The sequence below is a fragment of the Lepisma saccharinum genome, chromosome 10 (assembly GCF_977018435.1).
Source record: "Lepisma saccharinum chromosome 10, izLepSacc3.1, whole genome shotgun sequence".
Taxonomy (NCBI): domain Eukaryota; kingdom Metazoa; phylum Arthropoda; class Insecta; order Zygentoma; family Lepismatidae; genus Lepisma; species Lepisma saccharinum.
Window position 1 is genome coordinate 88,277,160 of NC_139238.1, and position 23,375 is coordinate 88,300,534.

General features: G+C 38.4%; 1 protein-coding gene across 1 annotated transcript in view; it reads left to right on the top strand.

Moving 5' to 3' along the window:
• The window catches only part of LOC145994011 (proline-, glutamic acid- and leucine-rich protein 1-like), an 87,582-nt gene that overhangs the window by 2,440 nt on the left and 61,767 nt on the right, over nucleotides 1–23,375 (top strand). Inside the window, exons 2-4 of the mRNA XM_083130081.1 lie at nucleotides 4,651–4,715; nucleotides 16,014–16,165; nucleotides 17,654–17,754. Of these exons, the coding sequence (XP_082986207.1) occupies nucleotides 4,651–4,715; nucleotides 16,014–16,165; nucleotides 17,654–17,754 (318 nt within the window). The remainder of the gene's footprint in view (nucleotides 1–4,650; nucleotides 4,716–16,013; nucleotides 16,166–17,653; nucleotides 17,755–23,375) is intronic.

Genomic DNA, 23,375 nt, shown 5'->3' on the forward strand with positions numbered 1-23,375 from the left:
CTGTCTGCGTTTGCAACGAAAGTTAGAAACATGACGTGTTGTGGATGTGTGGTGAAATTCATACTGGGTGTGGAAGATCCAGTGGATTTTTTAATTTAATTGAACACTGGATCGTGAAGAAAGGAAAGGAATGTCGAAAATGTGACAGTGAATGTAAGGTAATCGTTAGAAGGGTAAAAATTTACTATAGTTCAAACACCTATAATTTCTTCGTTTCGTTAACCTTTGACATTCGTACTTACCTCGCAGAACATTCCTTAACATGTATTGACGTTTTTTGATCAAAGTAATTGCAATTTTTCACATCACAAGTACTTCTTTCTCGTAGCCTTGTCGCTTGCCTCAGACACAATATGGCGCATACACCTTCCTACATAATCGCGTGTCGAGCTTGTCTTTTGTTGATTTTCATTTGTTATGCAGTGTTTCAACCTTTCGGAACCCAAGAAATACCCGTGAATAAAGCTCATCTGATCCAATTTTTAAAAAAAAACTATTTTGCATTCTTTTGCGAATGAAATTTTAATGTTTCGTGGCGCTATCCGTGAATGGTTTTTGGGGCTATCTGTCCCGGAATCGGTGGGAAATTGTAAGTAAAAAAATATTTTTGTTTGAAATTATTGAGTCCAAATTTCCCACAGATTCTGGGCTACGCCCCTGGGGTAATTGAACTACCGCCCCCAACCGCTACCGCGACCCCGCATCTGCTCCGGCTCCCTCTATAGAGTCCCTGTTGATGGCATGTTAGAAATTGGCCAGAGCCACCTACCCCCAAATGAACCCCAAACTTTTAAATTTGAAGAAATCAGTTTCCAGGATACGGAAAACTTACCTGAATTTCACCGCGCATCCATGACACGTCATATTAGGCATATACCCACAGCCCATTACTTCTAACGGTACTAGTTTACTATCCTTCGGGCAGATTTCTTCATTTCTACAGAAGAAACTACTTACCGTAATAAGTTCCTGTAGTATTGTCTAACATCTGGAAGGTGTTTTGTGTGATGTGGGAATGTTTCATAGCGGAAATTCAACCATTGACGCATAGCCCCACGAACTATTTCCAGTAAGGTTAGGTAGGGTCACAATAGGTTACAATAGTTAAAAATTGGTTTTGAAAAAAAATATGCATAGCCCCACACACCATTACACACAGCCCCACAAACCATTTGCGGAAATGTACGTTCTTCAGTTACAAAAACACTTTTTTAAAAAAAATTGATCAAAAAAACATGAATACATGTTAAAATATGATCCGCGAAGCAGATAGGTAAGTACAAATGTCAAAAATTGACGAAACTCAGAAGTTATAGGTGTCCGAAGGATAGTAAACATTTACCGATTTTTCATTGTATTTATGCTAATGGAACCTAACCTAACCTCGTAGGCATTCTTCGTGTGATGTGTGTCCCACCATTCTTCCATGCTGAAAACAATGAAACTGAGAACGCAACAGTGTGGCAATGCTGGAGACAGCGTAAAGAATTGGATCTCACTTATCGCACAATAATTGACCAACCTTGCGTTCTGACGTCAAGGCAGAAAGCTTTTCAATTTTAGTGTTTACTTCTCTTAGCGTAAATAATGTTTTGTTGTATTTATGCTAATAGTACCTAACCTAACCTCATAGGCATTCCTAGTCATAAGCATTCCTCGTCTGACGTCGGAACAGAAGGTAGGGAAACTGTTGTGCGACAAGAAAGGTCATAGCAACTACTTTTATATTTATTCTACAACTTCTACATGTTATTTTACAATTTCCATGCTTGACCGCCAATTATTAGATGCAGATTCGTGATTAGGAGGTCTCAATTAGTGAGTGTGAAATTTCATAGAAATTTGAGACTGGTCCGGTATTGTAAACTCATGCCTCATTTTATTATATTCATTGGCAGTGTTGTTGAACTTACTGCTAAGAAGTTATTTTAAATTAAAAATGGGTGTGACCAGGTAGTGAGAATGGTAGAAAGTGCTCAAGACCAGAAATTACATGATCAGGTGTTGGGAAATATTTACCGAAGTAATTTTAATGCTAATAGCCCTAAACCTGACCTACCTAACCTAACAATGAAAACATTTAGGAACGTAATACCCCTTCATACTCACGTGACATATTAGCAGCACCAGTCCATATCAGAACACCATGCGGTATTTTCCCAACTCCATGGCATACAGATAAAAAGTACTTGTCTCCTGCACGAAAATAATTGCACACAGACGTAAACTTCGTACACATCAGCAACTAAAGAGTACACACATCCTTGTAGCAGGCCACGCCAGGTTGTAGATCATGCAGATGCAGTTTCAACTCTGGTGAAAATAGCTCAAAGCTAGCTTCAAAACCTGCTGAAAAAAATAGTCACTCCGTAAAAACAATTGCTCATGATTTTTGCATGCAAAGGGTGTTTACAAATGAAAGTAGTATGAGATAGGATTTTTACGTACGTGAGCCGTACTTGTGGGATCAACTATATCTGTTATTTGTGGTTTCTGTGCCATGAAGAAATTTTATGTCGTAAAGTATCTACATCTATGAGTTAAAGAAAAAATTGTTGTAATTCTCAAGGGATTTGATGAAGGGCCCACGTTTGGCATTCTTGTCATTCTGGTTTGTTAGGTTTGATTAGTTTAGTAGTTTCACATGAGCAGTGGTCACAAAGTATTAATTCAAAGTTTAACAAATTACTTACTACAAACTTCAAACTTACTTACTTTATTTACTCACTGACGTTTGAGATGTAAATTAAAAGTTTCCCAGCATTTCCAGCTTTCTGATGTCCACATTATTCTTGTAACCATCAGGGATATATTTCCACTTAGTTCACATAATTCCTTTTTGAATAAAGAGTTCGATATATTTTATGTATTTATGTAATTCGATATATTTTATGTATTTATGTAAATATTGATTTTTACATCGTTTAAATAGATCATTTTGATGCAAGTGGATCTTAGATGGTCAGAAGAGTAATGTGGACTCGTGTCATATTAATAGTGTGTGGATTTCTGGTATAAGAATTAGCAAATATTTCTGATGCTTGCTACAGAAACTGCTACTACAGAGCATTCCCTGACATTTGCTACGAGTCTCGGCGGCAAGCAGCCCGGTATCAGCGCTTGTTTTTCCCGGTCAACGAGTCCGCGACAGTCGCACACTACAGGCTGTTTTTTTTCGCTCTCCCTACCTTCGCTCTCTTTCCCTTTCTGTTGACGTTGCAGACTGACGCCAGTATAATCCTCCCTCGGAAGTTGTGTTGTGTCGTGTCCGTGTGTTGAAGATTGTGGCTTAATATGGCACCACAAAAGTTTACATTACAACAAAGGATTTATCTTGTCGAGTGTTACTTCGGAAAGAGGAATTGTGGAGAAGTGCAACGACATTTCCTGGTGTTCCCGTTCCACATAGGACCACTCTATTAAACCTCGTAAAAAAGTTGAGTAACAGGGTCAGTTCTGAATAAAAGTGGAAAGAGAAATGGGGAAATCTAAAAAATAAAGTATGCAAAGACAATCCCCGCACCATCCGTGAGTTAAAATAGAGTATTGTACGAGAAATCGGGAGAATTACCGTAGACGAACTTGCACGTGTAAATGTCAATTTCCTTCGGAGATGCCAGGAATGTGTTGCAGCAGAGGGACATCATTTTCAACACCTTCTGTAGTCAAGGTTAGTACACAATATGAAAACTGTAATTTTTAATAGCCAACTCTAGCGACTGTCGCGGACCCCGTTCACTGGGAAAGACAAGCGCTGATGCCGGGCCGCTTGCCGCCGAGTCTCGTAGCGAATGTCAGGGAATGTTCTGTATTAGCTATTACAAAAAATATGTTTGAATTTTGTTTATTAAAAATTAGGGATGGGCCGATATGAAATTTTTGGCAATACCAATAAAATATCAATATAAAATTTACCAATAACTGATATTCTACTGATCCCATATGAAAATCCAAATCATTAACCTCCTTAATAAATGTGTTACCATGTTTCTTTCTTAAAAGAAGCTGCATGTTTAGACAGTTACTTTTTAAGAAGCTATGGAATGGGGATTATATGTTTACATCCATAAAAATTATATCAAAATGGAACATTATTGCACTAAATTGTAAGATATTTATAAATATATTGGATCGGTAAAATTATTGTTAATTTTACTGAAACACCAATATGTCTATATTGGCCAATATCAATAGGTACTGATTAATCTTTCCGATCTCTATTAAAAATGTATCAATATATGTTGTGCTAACACAGTGGTTCTCAACCTTGTTCATTCCGGGACCCACCTTGAAGGATATTACACTTCATGGGACCCATAAGCATGGGGGCCTGCCAAATTATTTGTACGAGTGTGCACCAATTATATCTTTGTTAACATCAAGTACTTTTACGCTTGCTTAAACAAATTACACATATTTCATTTTAGGAAAGTAAATATGTAATATTAAGGATTTAGTAATTTCAATATAATAAGCTTTGAAGAAACAGTAAATCAATTTTCGAACCTGATGCCGCAACCCACCAAACACCCTCTCGAGACTCACCAGACGGTCGTGCCCCTTAGTTTGAGAAACAGTGTTAACATCTTGGTGATATTAAATTAACTTTGTGGCCATGTGCTTAGTAACAGCCTTTTATTTTATTTTCAGAGCACAAATGACGTGCAGTCTGTTGTAGCGCACATTAACAAAACATTGAATACTCCATCAACCAGGTATTGTTTTTTCTAGTATTCTCTCTTTATGTGTGTGTGTGTGTGTAAGCCTGCAATTTGTGTTTTTGTAATCACTGGACAATATACCGTGCATCCATTTAGATCTTCAGCCAAGAGATCGGGAGAAACGTGGCGGGCGGCGCTGACGGAGATGCCGACATTTGCGGCCTGTAATGCCCGCTTATTTTTATAGACATATGCAGACATTTATATAAATATTGCAAAACGAGCACTAACCTGTGTTATAACATGCAATAGTTCTTCTGTAATTCATCCAAGTTCTGCTCTTATATACATAAATAAATACGCTATAGAAACGATGTTAAGAGCCACAGATAATAAAGCATTTTAATCATAGTTTTGATCAGTAACGTCCTGCTTAAGTTTATATCCTTGAAAGAGTTTTGTGGCCATGGGAATCGTTTGGAGGTTTCGAATGTGCAACACTGTATCAAGATTATGCCACAGACGAAACCGTTAAAAGTGAATGGTTTTCGTGAGCTTCCTTGCACTCCGAAATATCCGAGCTCGAGTTTTTTTTGTTCCTTCGCGACTAGATGAAGACAGAGTTGTGAATATAGTGGCGAGCAATGTAAACCAAGAGCATGTTAATTTCGTACTGTGCACAAGAGTGATATTCTTGGTTACTTGCAGTTACTTGTTTGTGTTATTGCAGTGTGTATGTGTGTTGTCAGTGAGACGATTGGAATGCCAGTCGCAAGGTTCGCGTTAGAACAAAGATTTTTTATGTTGTCACGTGCCAGTTTCGATGACACAATGAAGGTTGCAAGGAGGAATGGTTTCTCGGAATCGACGATAGATGGCAGCACGCCATATAAAGAAGAGCAGAGCTCATTGTACAAACTAGGAGCGGAGAAGAGGGATTATATATATTATAGTAAATTGAGAAATATATAAAAGAAGAGTTCAAATACTATAATAGAAGTAAATAGAATGATGTGTATAGTAATTTAAAAGAATTAAGAATATAGCCGCATATGAAACGTTTAGGAAATTTATTAAGCGAGCAAATGAATTCAGAAACGTATCTCAATTTCTTTTTGATTCTCTGACGAGGAGAACATCGTCAGCTTTTGCATTTGTCCGTTCCCCGGTGGCGCTGTGGTCAATTAGACGCCCCGAAGCACTTTACGGTTGCGCTTCTTTTTAGTCACACTGGGCCATTGGCAGCGCTTTTTATTAGCGATCCTGGTTATTCCCTTTTGGTCGTTACATAGGAGGTGGCGCTAGTGTCAGTTTAGCCGACCCTACTCCTTTATATAAGTATAGCTTGGTTGCTGGGGAATTGCCAGGGAAGTAATGAGAAAGACCCACGGGGAAAGGAAAGAAAACATATATAAGGCATAAAGAAAAGGAAGCGAGACGACGCTACTAGATTTTCTTGTATATAGAAGAAATAATAAAAGAAGAAGAAGCCTTATTCTATAATCGAAGAAGAAGAAGCCTTTTCCATAATCAAAAAAGAAAAGAAGAAGAAGCCTTTTCCATAATTAAAGAAGAAAAAGCTTATTTCCATAATCAAAAGAAGAAAAGAAGAAGAAGCCTTTTCCATAATCAAAGAAGAAGAAGCCTATTCTATAATCAAGAGAGAGAAGAAGAAGAAGCCTTTCCATAATTACGAAGAGAAAGAAGAAGATTTCCTTTCAAGAAGAATGTAACCGATGTAAATTTTCAATATATTTCAATGTCGCTATATATTTTTCTCTGTATTTTGTATAGTTCTCAGAATATAGATCCGCATTTAACTATATCCTCTTGGCTATAAAACGCTTTCTTATTTGGAATTCTCAAACAAAGAACCTATCCCCTGAGATTAAGATATCTGTAGCCTTGGTAAATAACATGTAAGTACGTACCCACAAGGGGCGAAGCATTAGTGGCGACCAACGTTGCGGCTAGCCGAATTGTGAATAAGAAAGCAAAGAGAGAGAGCCAAAATGGAGGAAGAAAATAAAATTGAAGGCGAGAACAGAGAAACTATAATGGAGGAAATGGAAGACAGAAAGGAAATATTAAACTGCTGTGGAAGAGAGGGAAATAATGAAGAAACCATCCTATGCACCTCATGCAAAGAAATGAAACATTGGCTATGCGAGAAGATAAGAAGAGAAAAGTACGTAGGAATAAGTGAAAGAGGAGATTATGTATGCAAAAATTGCAAGGAACAAAGGATAAATCTAAAAGAAGAGAAGAAAAGGAAAAAGAAAAAGAGAAAATGAAAGAAAAACCAAAGAAGACAGAAGAGGTGAACATGATAGAAATGTTCCAGAAGTTATCGATGCAGATAGAAGAAAGTAAGAAAAGGATGGAAGAAAAGCTCGAGGAAAACAGCAGGAAATTGGAAGCTTCGAGGTCCGAAACCCATGAGATGTTCTTGAGATTGAATGAAACGTGTGAAGGAAATAGAAAGTCGCTGGAAAGCAAGATAGAAGAAACGTTAATCGAAAGTATAAGTTTAAATACAAACAAAAGAATAGAAGAGGAGGTTTCGAATCTCGGAGAGGAAAATAAACAAAGAAACGAAAATTTGGAGAGAAAGCTGGTTGCAAGTAAATCTCAAATAGAATTAGCTGTTTCAAGAATAATAGAAAACGAAATCAAGATAGAGGAAGCTAAGCTCCTGATAGAAGTTTGGAAGTGAATAATAGAATTGAAAGGGAAGTTCTAAAACTCAAAGAAGAAAACTTGCATGGACTTCAAGAAGCTCAAGAAAAAACTCTAAGTATAGAAAAGGAGATTGTGGAAAATCGAGCCAAAATGAATGCAGCAGATAAGAGAGGAAAGGAAATGGATAGAAAAATAAACGGAACAGTATCCAGGATGGATAAGACAGAGAAGAGAATGGAAGAAGTGGAAAGAAGATTAGGGAATATATCAGTAAAAGAAAGGAACGATAGATCCAGTTTTCGATGCAGGGAGGGAGATACTTATATCAAAAAAGAGATAAAAGAAGAAAGCTCTAGCGATGAGTCTACAACAGAAGAAGAAAGGAAAAAAGATTATGGAAAAAGATCTCACAAAGGAAAAAGAGAAAATGGAAGAGTAGAGAAGAAAGTAGCAACAATGAGAAATTTTTAGACACGCTAGAAGAAGAATACAAAGGATGTGAAAGATATAAATCAAGGATACCTAGACCACAGGAATTACAGCATATGCCTAAATTTAATGGAAATATATCAGAGAAATGCCCAAGGAAATTCCTGAAGGAGCTTACCACGAACATACGTTTAATGAGAATCCCAGATCACATGACTCTTAGTCTCATTGACACGTGTTTCGAACAGTCAGCAGCTGGGTGGTACCAATTAAACCAACACAAATTCAAGGACTTTCGAGAATTCAATAGAAAGTTTTTAGATTACTATTGTAGCAAAGACATCAAGGAAAGGCAATTGGAAGCCCTAAAACGAAAACACATCGACTGGTCGAAAATTGAAAGTCTGGAGGAACGTACATGGGAAACTTTGAGAAGCTTTAAGAATTTGAAAGAAGGATGCAGTGAAGAGGAATTAGTGAAGCAAGTAATCCAAACGCTACCAGTAAGAATCCAAAGAGCTATAGCGGCGGTGAAAATAAAGGAAGTGAAAATAAAGGAAGTGGATAATTTAATAGAATACCTAAGGACAGAAGATATGTTGAAGAAAACTCAAAACTCTTGGGATAGAGAGAGGAATGACAGGGATGGTCGACCTTATGCAAAGAGACGTTATGATGACGAAGATAATAGCAACAGGCAAAAGTTCCGAAGACAAGAGCTCGAGGTTAGAAATCTGGATTTGAGAGGTCAGGACCAGGATAGAGGAAGAGGAACCAACTTGAGAAATAGGAACGATCACGTCAGGAATCAAGAGTTTGTTGGAGATGGACGGTACCAGGGATATGATAGGACATATAGAGGTCGAAATAGGTTCCAAAGATATGGCACAAGGGGAAGTCCTAGATGGAGAGAGGAAAGAGAAGAAAGACAGCAGAATGGACGAGCATCCAATGATGAAACTGAGAGAAGAAATATAACTCAGAACGAAGAGAGAAACGAGGCAATGGAGCTAACAAGAAGCTATTGTAATGATGGAAGAAGGTTCCAAGAAAGATCACACGGAGGGGAACATTTGGAGACCGCCCAAAGTAATCGAGCGTCAAACATGTAATGCTCTTGCAGCAATCCCCAGGTGTGAGAGCTAATGAAAAGGAACATGAAATGAGGGGAGAAACAATAGAGAAACCCAGCGATAGTCTAGAATTATGTTTAGTAGGAGAACCAAACTTTGGAAGACTAAAACCTGGAAGGACGTTTTATGTTAACGCTAAAATAATAGAACTGGAAGTTAAATGTTTGGTATATTGTGGAAGCGTAGTGGAAGTCATGAGTTACGAATGCTGGAAGAAAATAAGAGAGAAGTACCCGCAAGCTAGATTAGATACATGCGAGAAAGACAGGATTAGATTGGTCATGGCAGCCGGCAAGGATGCATACAAGATACAGGGATCGATAAAAATCATGATGAATATTCAAGGTGAAAATTTCTCAGTAAATTTCCTAGTGGTGAAAGGATTACGGTGTGAGATTATTTTAGGAGTGTCTTTCCTAGAAAAGTATGATGGGCACATTCATATCAAAGAGAGAAAGCTAAATGTGGAATTGGAAGAGTCGTGTAGATTTGATATTCCTATGGAGACAATATGTGACGAGTCGACAAAAGAAATGTGTGTTCGAAAACAAGGTCTTGTGGTTAACAAAAGGGACGTTATGTATGAAGAAAGTGAATACGACGAAGATAAACATAGAGAAATAAAGGAGAAAGAAAATGAATATGTGGCGTCCGTTAAAGAAATACAAGATAAAGTGAGCGAATGCATAGAAATCTCGGAAAACGAGAGAAGAGAATTGAGAAATGTACTTGTCAAGCATAGGAATTTATTTAGCCAGTGACCTGGACTTACGAATGTGTATTCATATGAAATAGAGGTCGACACAAATCAGCCCATAGTATCTAGGCAATATTCTATACCGTTTACCAAGAGGAAAGCTGTTGAAGAAGAACTACAGAAATGTCTGGATTGGGATATCATAGAAGATTCAAATAGTATTCACATAAGCCCCATGCACGTAGTGGATAAGCCAAACGGAGGCGTGAGACCTGTTTTGGACCTGAGAGAGCTAAATAAGCATGTATTACTACCACGAAACCAAGTAGAAAAAATAAATGAGTTGTTGCATTCATTTGCGGGAAGCAAGTACTTCACATCTTTTGATTTAACGTTAGGATACTTCCAGGTGGTGATTGAAGAAAGATCTAGAAAATACACAGCATTTAGGTATGGGTCCAGGTTATTCCAATTTAGGAGACTACCTTACGCACTAAATTCATTGGTGTCTGCATTTACAACGGCACTAAACAGAATATTTGGTCTGGAAACAAGGTCATGGTTAGCAATATACGTAGATGATATGTGTATACATTCAAAGGACTGGATGGATCATATAAGCAAAATAGACTGGGTTTTATGTAAATTGAAAGGAGCAGGACTTACAGTTAAGTTAGAGAAATGTTCTTTTGCAAAGAAAGAAATCAAGTTCCTAGGGCATATAGTGTCTGGAGGAAACGTAAGACTTTGCAGCGATAAAAATGAGGCTATAAAATGTTTTCCAAAGCCTACAACCAGGAAGCAATTGCAAAGATTCCTAGGGATATGCAATTGGAGGAGCAAATTTATTAGGAATTTCGCTTCAAAAGCCAAGCCTTTATACGATCTTTTGAGAAAGGATATGAAATGGAAATGGGCACAAGAGGAGGAAACGGCTTTTAATGTACTAAAAGAAGATCTGACATCTAGTCCAGCTATAGGCCAGCCAGATTTTGAAAAACTTTTCATCATAGGAACAGACGCATCGAATATAGGTCTAGGGGCCTATCTCTTCCAGAAAACCGAGGATGGAGAAGATGTTGTAATTCAATATGCGAGCCGTGCACTGAAGGCGTTCGAAAGGGCGTATACCATTAGCGAACTGGAATGTTTGGCCATTATATTCGGTATTGAAAAGTTTGCGGTTTACTTGAAAGGAAGAAAATTTAAAATTCTTTGCGACCATAAGAGTCGTATATGGTTAAACTCTGCTAGGCAATGGAATCCTCGCTTGACAAGATGGGCATTACTTCTCCAGGAATACAGTTTTGAAATAGTGGACATTAAAGGAAAGGACAATAAAATTGCAGATGCCTTAAGTAGATCTCCTTTACATATGATGCAGGAACCAGAAGAAGTGTTGAAGTTATCCATAAACGCCATCATGGATGAAGAACTCGGGAACATATCCAGACAAGAATGGATAGAAAGCATGAAGAAAGACGAAGAATTAAGTGGCATCCTAAATATTTTGAATGGAGATAGAAATGAAAACGAAAAGAAAATGAGAAGAGCGAAGATAGAAGGAAAATATGTAATTAAGGAAGGAATGATTTTTAGAGTAAGCGTAGATAAATCTAATCAAGTGCAACTCTGCGTACCTGGAGCACTAATTCAAAAAGTACTCGCAGAAGTGCATGAGAAGTCTGGACATTTCGGGATCGATAAAACATTGAGACTTGCCCGGAGATTTTTCTTCTGGAAAGGTATGAAGAGAGACATGGTCGATCATGTAAGAAATTGTATGTTATGTATAAAAACTAAACCTTCAAAATTAAAAATGGAAAGAGAAGAGTTACACGTAACTGCAAAAAATCCTCTAGATATGATATCTATTGATCTGATTGGACCTCTCCCAAGATCGCGAGGATTTACATATATTCTCACATGCGTCGACGTGTGCAGTAAGTTTGTAATATGTTATAACCTCAAGAAGGCTACAGCAAAGGAGATAGTAAAATATTTAGAAGAAGGATTTGTCAAACACTATGGAGTTCCATTAAAAATTCTAACGGATAATGGTACACAATTTGTATCGGAATACTTTAAAGATTACTTGAAGTTTAAAGGAATTAAGATGATAAACGTTACCAGTTAGGATCATCTAAAACTCGACAGTCCTCAGCTTCTGTACACTTTTTTTTTATATTTCGCAGCATGATATCAGTTACAATCAGTCTGAATGCACTTGCACAAGTTTCATCCGCATTACACGTAGCGTGTGACGTCGGTCCTGGTTTGGTAGGAACTATATTCTGTTTTTGTAATCTTCCGCATGTCTTGTAATTTACATCCAATACCGTCCACACAGTCTGATCCGGAGCCACTTCACTACCACTAATATGAGTAGAATTCCCTTGTTCAGATTCTTCACTTGAATCACAATCAGTATATTCGACATCTACATCAGAACTACTGGAGACATCTTCTTTGTCAAGGTCTGTAACATCTTGGTTTTCAGTCCAGCTGTCACTGCCTTCATCACCAGATATCGTCAATATCCTGCAACTGTGCTAGAATCTCTGCCCCTGTAAGTCGTTTACTCCCTGCAGACTCAATAATTTACAAACACTAAAACACCTTGCTTCAAAACAACCACAATGGCTGTTCACAATTATTTCAGGTGCATCTATAATACACCTTCATAAAAAGGTATCTACAAGAATCGAAAAAGTCGTGTTTTTTATCCAGGGTTAAAAATAGGCAGATGTCAAAATGACCCCCCTGGTAGTTCTAGGTAAATCATCATTTTTAAAGAAAACCAATAATAATTTAAATCTGATATTTAGGGTGTAATCACAATGATTATAGAGAAGAAAAGTGACGCCACTTGTTGAGCATATTTTAATTAATGTTCAAATTAAATAATGATCAATGACGTTGAGGGGTCAAAATGACCCCTTTGGTAGTTCGTGTGTTAATGAATAATAGAAACAGTAAGAGAAGTCACATAGAACGAGGGAAAAATTTATAAATTTACAAATGAACTTTCCAATATATAAATTTTTCATCCTCAAGGAGGGGGATATTGTGTCACGTGCCAGTTTCGATGACACAATGAAGGTTGCAAGGAGGAATGGTTTCTCGGAATCGACGATAGATGGCAGCACGCCATATAAAGAAGAGCAGAGCTCATTGTACAAACTAGGAGCGGAGAAGAGGGATTATATATATTATAGTAAATTGAGAAATATATAAAAGAAGAGTTCAAATACTATAATAGAAGTAAATAGAATGATGTATATAGTAATTTAAAAGAATTAAGAATATAGCCGCATATGAAACGTTTAGGAAATTTATTAAGCGAGCAAATGAATTCAGAAACGTATCTCAATTTCTTTTTGATTCTCTGACGAGGAGAACATCGTCAGCTTTTGCATTTGTCCGTTCCCCGGTGGCGCTGTGGTCAATTAGACGCCCCGAAGCACTTTACGGTTGCGCTTCTTTTTAGTCACACTGGGCCATTGGCAGCGCTTTTTATTAGCGATCCTGGTTATTCCCTTTTGGTCGTTACATAGGAGGTGGCGCTAGTGTCAGTTTAGCCGACCCTACTCCTTTATATAAGTATAGCTTGGTTGCTGGGGAATTGCCAGGGAAGTAATGAGAAAGACCCACGGGGAAAGGAAAGAAAACATATATAAGGCATAAAGAAAAGGAAGCGAGACGACGCTACTAGATTTTCTTGTATATAGAAGAAATAATAAAAGAAGAAGAAGCCTTATTCTATAATCGAAGAAGAAGAAGCCTTTTCCATAATCAAAAAAGAAAAGAAGAAGAAGCCTTTTCCATAATTAAAGAAGAAAAAGCTTATTTCCATAATCAAAAGAAGAAAAGAAGAAGAAGCCTTTTCCATAATCAAAGAAGAAGAAGCCTATTCTATAATCAAGAGAGAGAAGAAGAAGAAGCCTTTCCATAATTACGAAGAGAAAGAAGAAGATTTCCTTTCAAGAAGAATGTAACCGATGTAAATTTTCAATATATTTCAATGTCGCTATATATTTTTCTCTGTATTTTGTATAGTTCTCAGAATATAGATCCGCATTTAACTATATCCTCTTGGCTATAAAATACTTTCTTATTTGGAATTCTCAAACAAAGAACCTATCCCCTGAGATTAAGATATCTGTAGCCTTGGTAAATAACATGTAAGTACGTACCCACAAGGGGCGAAGCAATGTATGACACGTACGTGAAAACAGACTCGTGTCAAGACGTGTGTAGGCAATTTGTACAGAAATTCCCAGGCGTTTCAACTCCACACAGAGATACGGTTAGACATCTTGTCCTTAAATTACGAGAAACTGGATCGTTAAATTTCAAAACACCTAAGCAAAAACGACTGATTCTAACCGAAGCAAAACTCGATGATATTGGTGCAGCGTTAGAACGTTCTCCAAACAAACCTCTACGCCGTGTTTCACAAGAGGTGGGCGTGTCAAAATCATCGGCACATACAGCCACTAACCTACTAAAATTAAAACCATACTCTTATAACACAGGTTAGTGCTCGTTTTGCAATATTTATATAAATGTCTGCATATGTCCATGAAAATAAGCGGGCATTACAGACCGCAAATGTCGGCATCTCCGTCAGCGCCGCCCGCCAGGCTTCTCCCGATCTCTCGGCTGAAGATCGAAATGAACGCACGGTACTTATATGTATGGATCTTGTGAATAATATCACATTGATAAGAGTTTTATCTGTGAATCAAGCAATTTATTATTATTACTATTTTAAATGAAGTTGTTTTATGGAATTGTAATTATGGATCTCAAATATCATCAGATAATTCAAATTCTTCTTTCTTTCTTGATCTGTTCTGTAGAACTAAATTTTAAATTTTATTATTTATTCCTGTGAATTCCTCATCTGAGACTGATTTTTTCATTTTATATTCACTGCAAGCACATTTCAAATATCTTAAGTTTTTTTTAGATATATATGAAAATCCCTTGTGGAATAGAATATGGACTAGTAATTTCTTTGCAACAAGTTTCTTATCTTTGCCCATTTTTGTTGTTTGCATTAGTTTTCTTGTAACCAGTTTTTATATTTTTTATTTGGTTGTTCATTCTACTTGTATTAAAACCATTTTTCCCTTGCCATCTTGTAAAGTTTTCTTCTTTCATAATATCTTTGTTATTTGAACACAGTCTTTGTCCCCTTAGTAAAAAAATAAATAAAAACACATTGTCCATTGCTTCTACAATGCAAGCAATACCTACCTAAAATGAAAAACTGGTCAATATTTTCTGAAATTATCAAGACGTGTAGGAAATTACAGTTGATTTTAAAGTTATGCAAATTTTCATTGTCTTTGCACTAAGAGGCAATTTGAGTTGCCAGCCATAGGCGGAAGAACATAATGATGTGACAATTGCCACCTTCATTGCAATTTCTGACTACTATGTATTTTCCACATAAAGAATCAAGCAGAAAATGCTGGCTCAACCAGATCTCCGAATGTTGGTCTCTGGCATACTGTGCCATTGGGCTACCAACTGTCAGCCCTGGTTTTGCCTGATCTTTCACTTGTGCTGTTTACAATAGAAAAATGCATTTGTTATTCTAACATTCTTGACAACAATAGAGAATGCAAACTCAAGCTTTCACTGTGAAATCCATTGCATATAAAAAATATACTTAATTTGATATTGAATGCAGTTTGTCAATATAAACCTGTTTTTAGGGGCAACAGGAGATTCACTTTTAACACTTGAAAGTAAAGTTGGTAATCCATTGTTTTGGTAACAGAAAAACAAAATGTATTTGGAATTTGCATTAAAATTATTGTCTTCTAAGCCTAATGCATTTTATTTAATAGGTGAGCACCTTTCTTATTTAAAACGTTAATTTTTCATGAATTGGAAGTCCATTTTTAATCCCGTACTTTGATTATAGTAACTAAATGTTTTAACACACTTTTTTGATATGTATAAATCCATTCGTTTACAATAAGCATACTACAGTAAGTTCCTGTTAGAATTTACTTCTTCCTGTTGCAATTTTTGATCAGTGTTTGTTAGATAGTTATTACAATTAATATGTATGTTAATAAAATTCTCTAATTATATATTTTCAGCAAAAATAATTTTGTGCATTATTGGCCAATATAATGCTAGGAAGTATCACATGAAAAGTCACCCCCTGGTACTTCCTTTCTACTATCCAGTAGTTAGTTACTGTTAAATTTTCCTTCTTGTTATTACCTTCACATGTGAAGTGAATATGTAATACTTGTTTAACTGGGATTCTGAGTGTTTAGCTAAAATATTGTGATTTTCTCCCATACACGTTCATGTACACTAATTACTTTTGATTTGGTCAGTAATTCCTTGTATTTGTGGTACTAATGAGTTGGTGGATTTCAGGGCTGAAGGGCTGCTTATATTGAAGACCTTCTTGCCACAGTGCTCGGCCGATGTGTTCACAGAGAATGTGGTGATGTGGATGACTCAGTGCTTGAAGGGATGTGAACAAAAGGATGCAAAAGAAGTTGTGGATTTGTCTTATACAGTCATGGGTACGTATTCAATGTCTTAAATTTCATGAATCCAGGTGTCTACCAATCGGGAATTCAGATTTGCACAATGAGCATTTGTCAACCCAACTCACAATGAACCCCTACAGATTGAACCAAAATGCTTTCCTTTATCCTGAATTAATGTTAGTAGGGACAGAGGAAATAAATGTCCAAGACATGAAGTTTGATTGGCACGTTTGTTAGTGAAACAAAATATCAGATGCAGTACGTTATCGAACATAATCATTTACTGTACCTTGAAAAAGTTTGTTCTATGTAGCTGTGTAAGGTGTACAGTTTAGTGATCATTGTTTTCTACAGGGTGTCCCTGCAGTCCCCCGGGGCAGAGTGGTGAGAACATCGTGCTATAATGCCTGGCCTGGGCATGGATGTTTGTGAGTGCCCATTCATCATATCATCACTCATCTGCATCTTCACAAATTAACCAAAAGTGGCACAAGAAGCGAAGTAAAATAAAGCAAATCAATCAATCTACAGGGTGTCCCATAAGTCTGGACCCATGGCATTATGTACTTTCAGTGTTTTCATATACAGTGGACTTTTTTTATTTTTGTATTATCCAAAGTTCAAATTTATGAAAACGTCACATTAAAGATGATTTCAAGGAGAATAACTTCTGTTCGAATTACCGAGTAATTTGATTTATCCAAGTTCTAATGATGCATGCCTGCATTGATGTTTTATTTCTATTATATTAATTAATATATAATAAATATGTACAATAAATACAAATTGTAGTGGTAAACCAGGTCTACACACAGTTTCCTGGATATTGGACTGTGTGTGGAGGATGAATGAAGTGGATTTAAGGAACCCAGATCTCACTGCTCAATTTGCATTTGTACGGCCACCTAAAGTCTGTGCTGCACATGATCAAAATTCAGAGCATTCACCTTCTTGAAGAACACACAGACCCTTTTTGTTGTTAATGTATTTGTGTGTGGGTGTTGAGAGGTGAAATAGAGAAAATATGTACTTGTACCTTTGAATTTTTGGAAAGTTCGCCAGAAAGATGGGGAATTATACTTGAATTTTATCGTAGCCCTAGAGTGGCCATCCTGCATATGCTTGTTGATGAGTATAAAATTAGGTTTAAATTGTTTGTCAATCATTGGATCCATTGAACCTTTTGTTGCTCAGACTGTTGAGAGAAACACTGGTCTTACGGAGTGTTCAATTTTTTTTGACAAAGTAAGGAAGGGAAGATATAAATATGGCAATGTGAGCACTCGGGTACAGTCACGGACAGTTCTGAGTTGTAATGAAGACATTGACTTTGAATGGGATCGTTAAACACAACAGTGTCTGTGACTACAAGCATAAGAAAAATGTTCATCTGTGGTGACTGCAGGAGGAATAAAGGACAGTCCACCAAAGTTTGCAAGTAGACTGTCCTGCTTCTCTCTTTGTATGGTGTACAACTGTGAATCATTCTTTCCCTGTATTGTAACGCATTTCAACTTGCAGGCGAGCTACTGGAAATAACAGCACAATATCCTCAGTTCACGAAGCAGATGTCGAAAATTGTTCCCCAGCTGATTGTACAGTTTAACAAGGCTTCAGAAAAGGTAAGTTCTATTTTCACTAACTTGTTCATTTTTTAAATATACAGTTCAACCTTGATTTCACTTTGTCTTTAGGATGGAAATGCTTAGTGTAAAATCCAGAAATATTTTATATTTTATTATGTTTGAACCGTGAAGATTAAATGTATGATGTGGAAATTGTGAAATACAGGAACATAAGGTCAAGTTTCCACTTTACTTGCAATGATTGATTTAATCTATTGTGTGGGCAATATATCGTCCAGACGATATATAGCGATATTGAAAAAAAGTATCATCCAGGCAATGTCAACTAGACCATAATTTGGTGGTATATATTGTATCGGTGACTTATTGTCACGATAATTTAGCAATATAAGTCATGTCAGCAATATATCATCATGAAATTTGGTGATATATATCATGTAGATGATATATTGCCTATATCACGATATGGAAAAAATATCGTATTGTATAGTCTGTGACAATTATTGTGATCAAATTTCTGATCGCCCATACCTAATTTATTCCCTAGCATATGGCTGAGACATCTGTAATCCCAGTGGCTAGGATTGCACCTGTCCCAGTACCATGTGACAGCAATTGACACATCATTTCTCTGGAACTCCACATTATATTTGAGTTCTGTTTTTCTGTTGAATTTGAATGCAATACGAGTTTGTCAGTAGCTGTTTTATTTTTAACGATTTTAAAATGTGGATAATTGAAATGCATGGAAATGTTTGTGCAAGTTCATAGACCCAAGGCTTAACACCTCTTGAGGGCCTGTGCCTACCTACCAACTGCCGGCCTCACTCCCTACCACCAGAGATAGATCATTCAACCAGTTACAAGGTGGCATGTTGCCAGCATGACAAACCCGCAGTCGTCATCGTAGGTTTTCTATGACCAGGCCACGCTACTTCTTAATAGCTCCCCAATTTCCTCAGTGGCAGGTGGCCACCAGTCCCATACACAGGCCCTAATCTTAGGAGAAAAGTTAGGTTTCCCCCAGGACACTCGAACCAGCACATGTCCCATAGCCAGAGCCCAAAGCTTGCACTTTTTCATTGTTGACATTCCATCTTGATATAAATGGAATTTGTATGAGCATGTTACAGTGCCAGGGGTCCCATATTCGAATCACAGCCTGGACACGTGTGTTCTTTGTGAGTGTCCCTTCATCAATTTTCATCATTGCGATTGGCCAAAAGTAGCGGAAAACCAACGTAAAATAACCAGATCAATCAATCCTATTTGGTGAATCCCCTGGAGTCCACACACCAATTCAAAGTGAACAGAAAATATCCAAAATGCAGCACCACTTCGTACTAATTATAGTTGAAAATTGGTTCATTGCTTAACTTTGAAAAATATATATTACACACACGCAAAGAGAGAGTAGTATATTTATTGTAGCAATGGCTAATGTGCTAGTTTCTTGAAGTATTTACATATCAAAAAAGACCACTATCTTTTAAAAAAACTTTTTTCTTTTCTTTTTTCTGCCTGCCTCTGTCCAACCTGTATTCAGCACATGGTCAGAGAAACAGGTTGGAACACTAGACCATATATACAGGGTGTTTCTAAAGGTCGTTTACAACGCTTGGGAGGTGATTCCTCACACGAAAACAAGCAAAAAGTCTAAGTTCCATTTTTACGACTGAGGCTTCGTTTCCGAGATAGGAGCCTCGCAAAAGGTGACAAAGTGAACGTCACACCTGACTGGGACGAATACTATAACAGATAGAGAGGCGGTTCCAAGGGAATCATAAAGGAATCGTATGTGCTCAGTCCGGAAGTCACTATGAAAAGTTCACTGCACACATGCGCAATGGAGTCCTCAAAGGAATTGGGGATTTCCAGCAAGAACAATGCATGGAAAAGGTATGTAACACAGCAAGAAGGACCGTGACAATGAGAAATGCGTTAAAGACAACACATCCCGACCTCAAACATCAAAACATGAGCACCGAACACAAAATCCGAAAAGTTGAGCACGGTTGCATACCCCAGTTACACGCGAGGAATGAACGAATCATGTCATGTGGCATACGAGAGACACATTACTCTACCAGGAGGAGGGAAAGAAAAACACAATATCAGATGATTGCGACAACGTGTATTTTTACATGCGACAACTACGTAGTATCCCCCCCCCCACACACACAACAAACAACAAATGCTACAATATCTTACGCACAGACAGTCCGTGTCACTGTACACCAACTGAAGATGTTACTTTCACCACACAAAGGGGGTGGGGAGCAATACCAAGAGTGTTCTCACTGGTATTTGCCGAGGGCAATAATCACAGACGGTTTTCAAAATGTCTGCCGTTTACTTCTACGCAGATATGACAGCGACGAATCAAGGATTGTCGAGTACGAGCAAACAAGCCAGGTGTATCTGCTACCGTCGCGGCAGCGACGTTGATGCGAGCAACGAGGTCCTCAGCTGATGTGACAGGTGTGTCGTATACGAGGGTTTTCATTTCTCCCCAGAAGAAAAAATCGAGAGGGTTGAGATCTGGCGACCTCGGTGGCCAAGGCACAGGCTCATCCCTACCAATGAACCTATTGCGAAACACGTCATGCAGGAAATGTCGTACATTACAATCGAAATGAGCTGGTGCACCATCGTGTTGGTACCACATTTCTTGCCGCAGTGCCAAAGGTACGGTCTCCAACAGTTCAGGCAGAACCTCACTAAGAAATGCATGATACGTGCGACCATTCAGGCGAACAGGGAGAATGTATGGTCCAATTAAATGATCATGTACTATCCCGCACCACACATTCACTGAAAACCTGTGCTGGTGATGGGCCACAAAAAGTGCATGTGGGTTGTCAAAGTCCCATACATGACTGTTTCTACTATTGAAGACATCCATCCTGGTGAAAATGGCTTCATCTGTCCACAATACGTTTGCCCCGAAGTGAGGGTTTATGTCCAGCTGATGCAACAACCATTGGCAAAACTCCATACAAGGGCGAAAGTCACGAGGTAACAGTTCTTGTACTTTCTGCAGTTTAAAAGGGTGCATTCCTTCCTCTGACAACACTCGCCAAACATTCAAATGAGACGTGTTTCGTGCCCGAGCGAGCACTCGCGTACTGGTGCCAGGATGTTCTGCGACCGCTGTTAACACATCTTCTGCAAACTGATGTGTACGTACACTTCGGGGTCTTCCAACTTCTTGCCGCGGTGGTAACACTGACCCTGTTTCACGCAGTCGACTGCCCACTACCTGAAAGAAGGTGTGAGACGGTAAACGTCTATGTGGAAAGCGTTCTCCATAAAGACGCCTTGCCTCACGGCTATTACCACGTGCCTCCCCATACATGAGATGCATGTCTGCTAGCTGCTGGGTCGTATACGCAGCCATCTGTGTAATAGGGAGCTGGAACCGCAAAGTATTGTTTTTGTTTAACACTGGCACACTGCACAAATTGGCCGTATCACCGTACGAACACCACAGACCAATTGTGAACCAACCCTTCGAGCTCCTCTCGCGGGAACAGCAGTCATGAAGGTCAAACGTAGACTACGAGAGCCAGACTTGCCTGTGCAGCGCTTCCAAAACTGGTCTCTTTTACGTCACAATGATCGCGTGCGAACACTTTTGGTATTGCTCCCACCCCCTTTGTGTGGTGAAAGTGACATCTTCAGTTGGTGTACAGTGACACACACTGTCTGTGCATAAGACATTGTAGCATTTGTTGTTTGTTGTGTGTGTGTGGGGGGGGGGGGATATTACGTAGTTGTCGCGTGTAAAAATACACGTTGTCGCAATCATCTGATATTGTGTTTTTCTTTCCCTGCTCCTGGTGGAGTAATGTGTCTCTCGTATGCCACATGACATGATTCGTTCATTCCTCGCGTGTAACTGGGGTATGCAACCGTGCTCAACTTTTCGGATTTTGTGTTCGGTGCTCATGTTTTGATGTTTGAGGTCGGGATGTGTTGTCTTTAACGCATTTCTCATTGTCACGGTCCTTCTTGCTGCGTTACATACCTTTTCCATGCATTGTTCTTGCTGGAAATCCCCAATTCCTTTGAGGACTCCATTGCGCATGTGTGCAGTGAACTTTTCATAGTGACTTCCGGACTGAGCACATACGATTCCTTTATGATTCCCTTGGAACCGCCTCTCTATCTGTTATAGTATTCGTCCCAGTCAGGTGTGACGTTCACTTTGTCACCTTTTGCGAGGCTCCTATCTCGGAAACGAAGCCTCAGTCGTAAAAATGGAACTTAGACTTTTTGCTTGTTTTCGTGTGAGGAATCACCTCCCAAGCATTGTAAACGACCTTTAGAAACACCCTGTATATATATATCTATATTAGGACTGAGCTGATACATCCGATACTGGCGATATCGCCATCAGTGAGTATCGGTTGATTTTCTTTTACCGATACCAAAGATTTTCGGTGGCTAGAAAACCAGGCAAAGGCAACAGCTCGTCTCCACATTTGTTCTTTTGAAATGTTTGTTCACCCTTCCTTGTGACAGATTGGAAGACCAGGATGAGAAGTTCCGTAGATTTTCCTAGAAACACTTCCCCACCGTCCTGGGAAGCAGATGACAAGATGAAATGCATGGATGAACAAGTGAAAGCTGGACCCAAACGTGACCATGAAGGCATGTAACTGCTTAGTTAACGCTGTGGGAAATAAACTATTCATTGCCAATTCTTGCTTGAAGATCATGGTCGTAAGATAGGTGGATGTTTTTAACCCCCCCCCCCCCCCCCCCGCACTAATGCTGGGTCAGGTAGTTGCGGAGTTCTTGGGAAAGAGAGATGAAGTTATTGGGAAAGAGAGATGAAGGTCACTGTGAAATTATCTTTGTTTTATCTACGTTCAAGCGGGAAAGGGAATCAGCAATTTATACGTATCCTCTTCACTTCTGTCTTTCGTGAGGGTTAATTATTTCCGCCAAAAGTCTGCCCCCATGGCGGAGTGGTTTGCACATCGTGCTACGACGCCAGGGGTCCCGGGTTCAAATCCCAGCCTGGGGATGGATGTTTGTGAGTCAATTCATCAATTTCATCACATCATCACCCATCCCCATCTTTGCAAATTATCCAAAAGTGGCACAAAGATCAGAGTAAAATAAAGCAAATCAATCGATCATTTCCACCGAGATTAGATTGGGAACATACGGCTTTGAATGGCAGTACTAAGGAAGATAAGCTAATCAGGACTGGACCTACATTTTAAAATGCGACCCGAACCACTATGTACCTCCACTGAGTATCAAACCCGGGATCTATTGATTACAAGGTGACTGCGGTACCACTACACCATCAGGGAGCCCCCTCTAAAGATTTATGTACACATAAAATATTAGTTTTTCTTGTATGTACGCATTGCTTGCATGATAGAATTATTTTCCTGTAGTTTACGGTTATTACAAGCATAAGAAAACAGTTTTTTCTTTGTGACGTTTCAGGAGAACACACGCTCCTTTCATCAGACATTTATTTTCATTTTGACTAAAGATACAGTTATAACAATGGTTAGTAATTTTTAAACAAAAAGAATCTGTTATATAATGGATGTTGTCAATGTTACATTGTTGTAATATAGCAACTTAACTGTAAAAAAAGCAGTCTATTTTATTTTTATTTTAGATTTTTT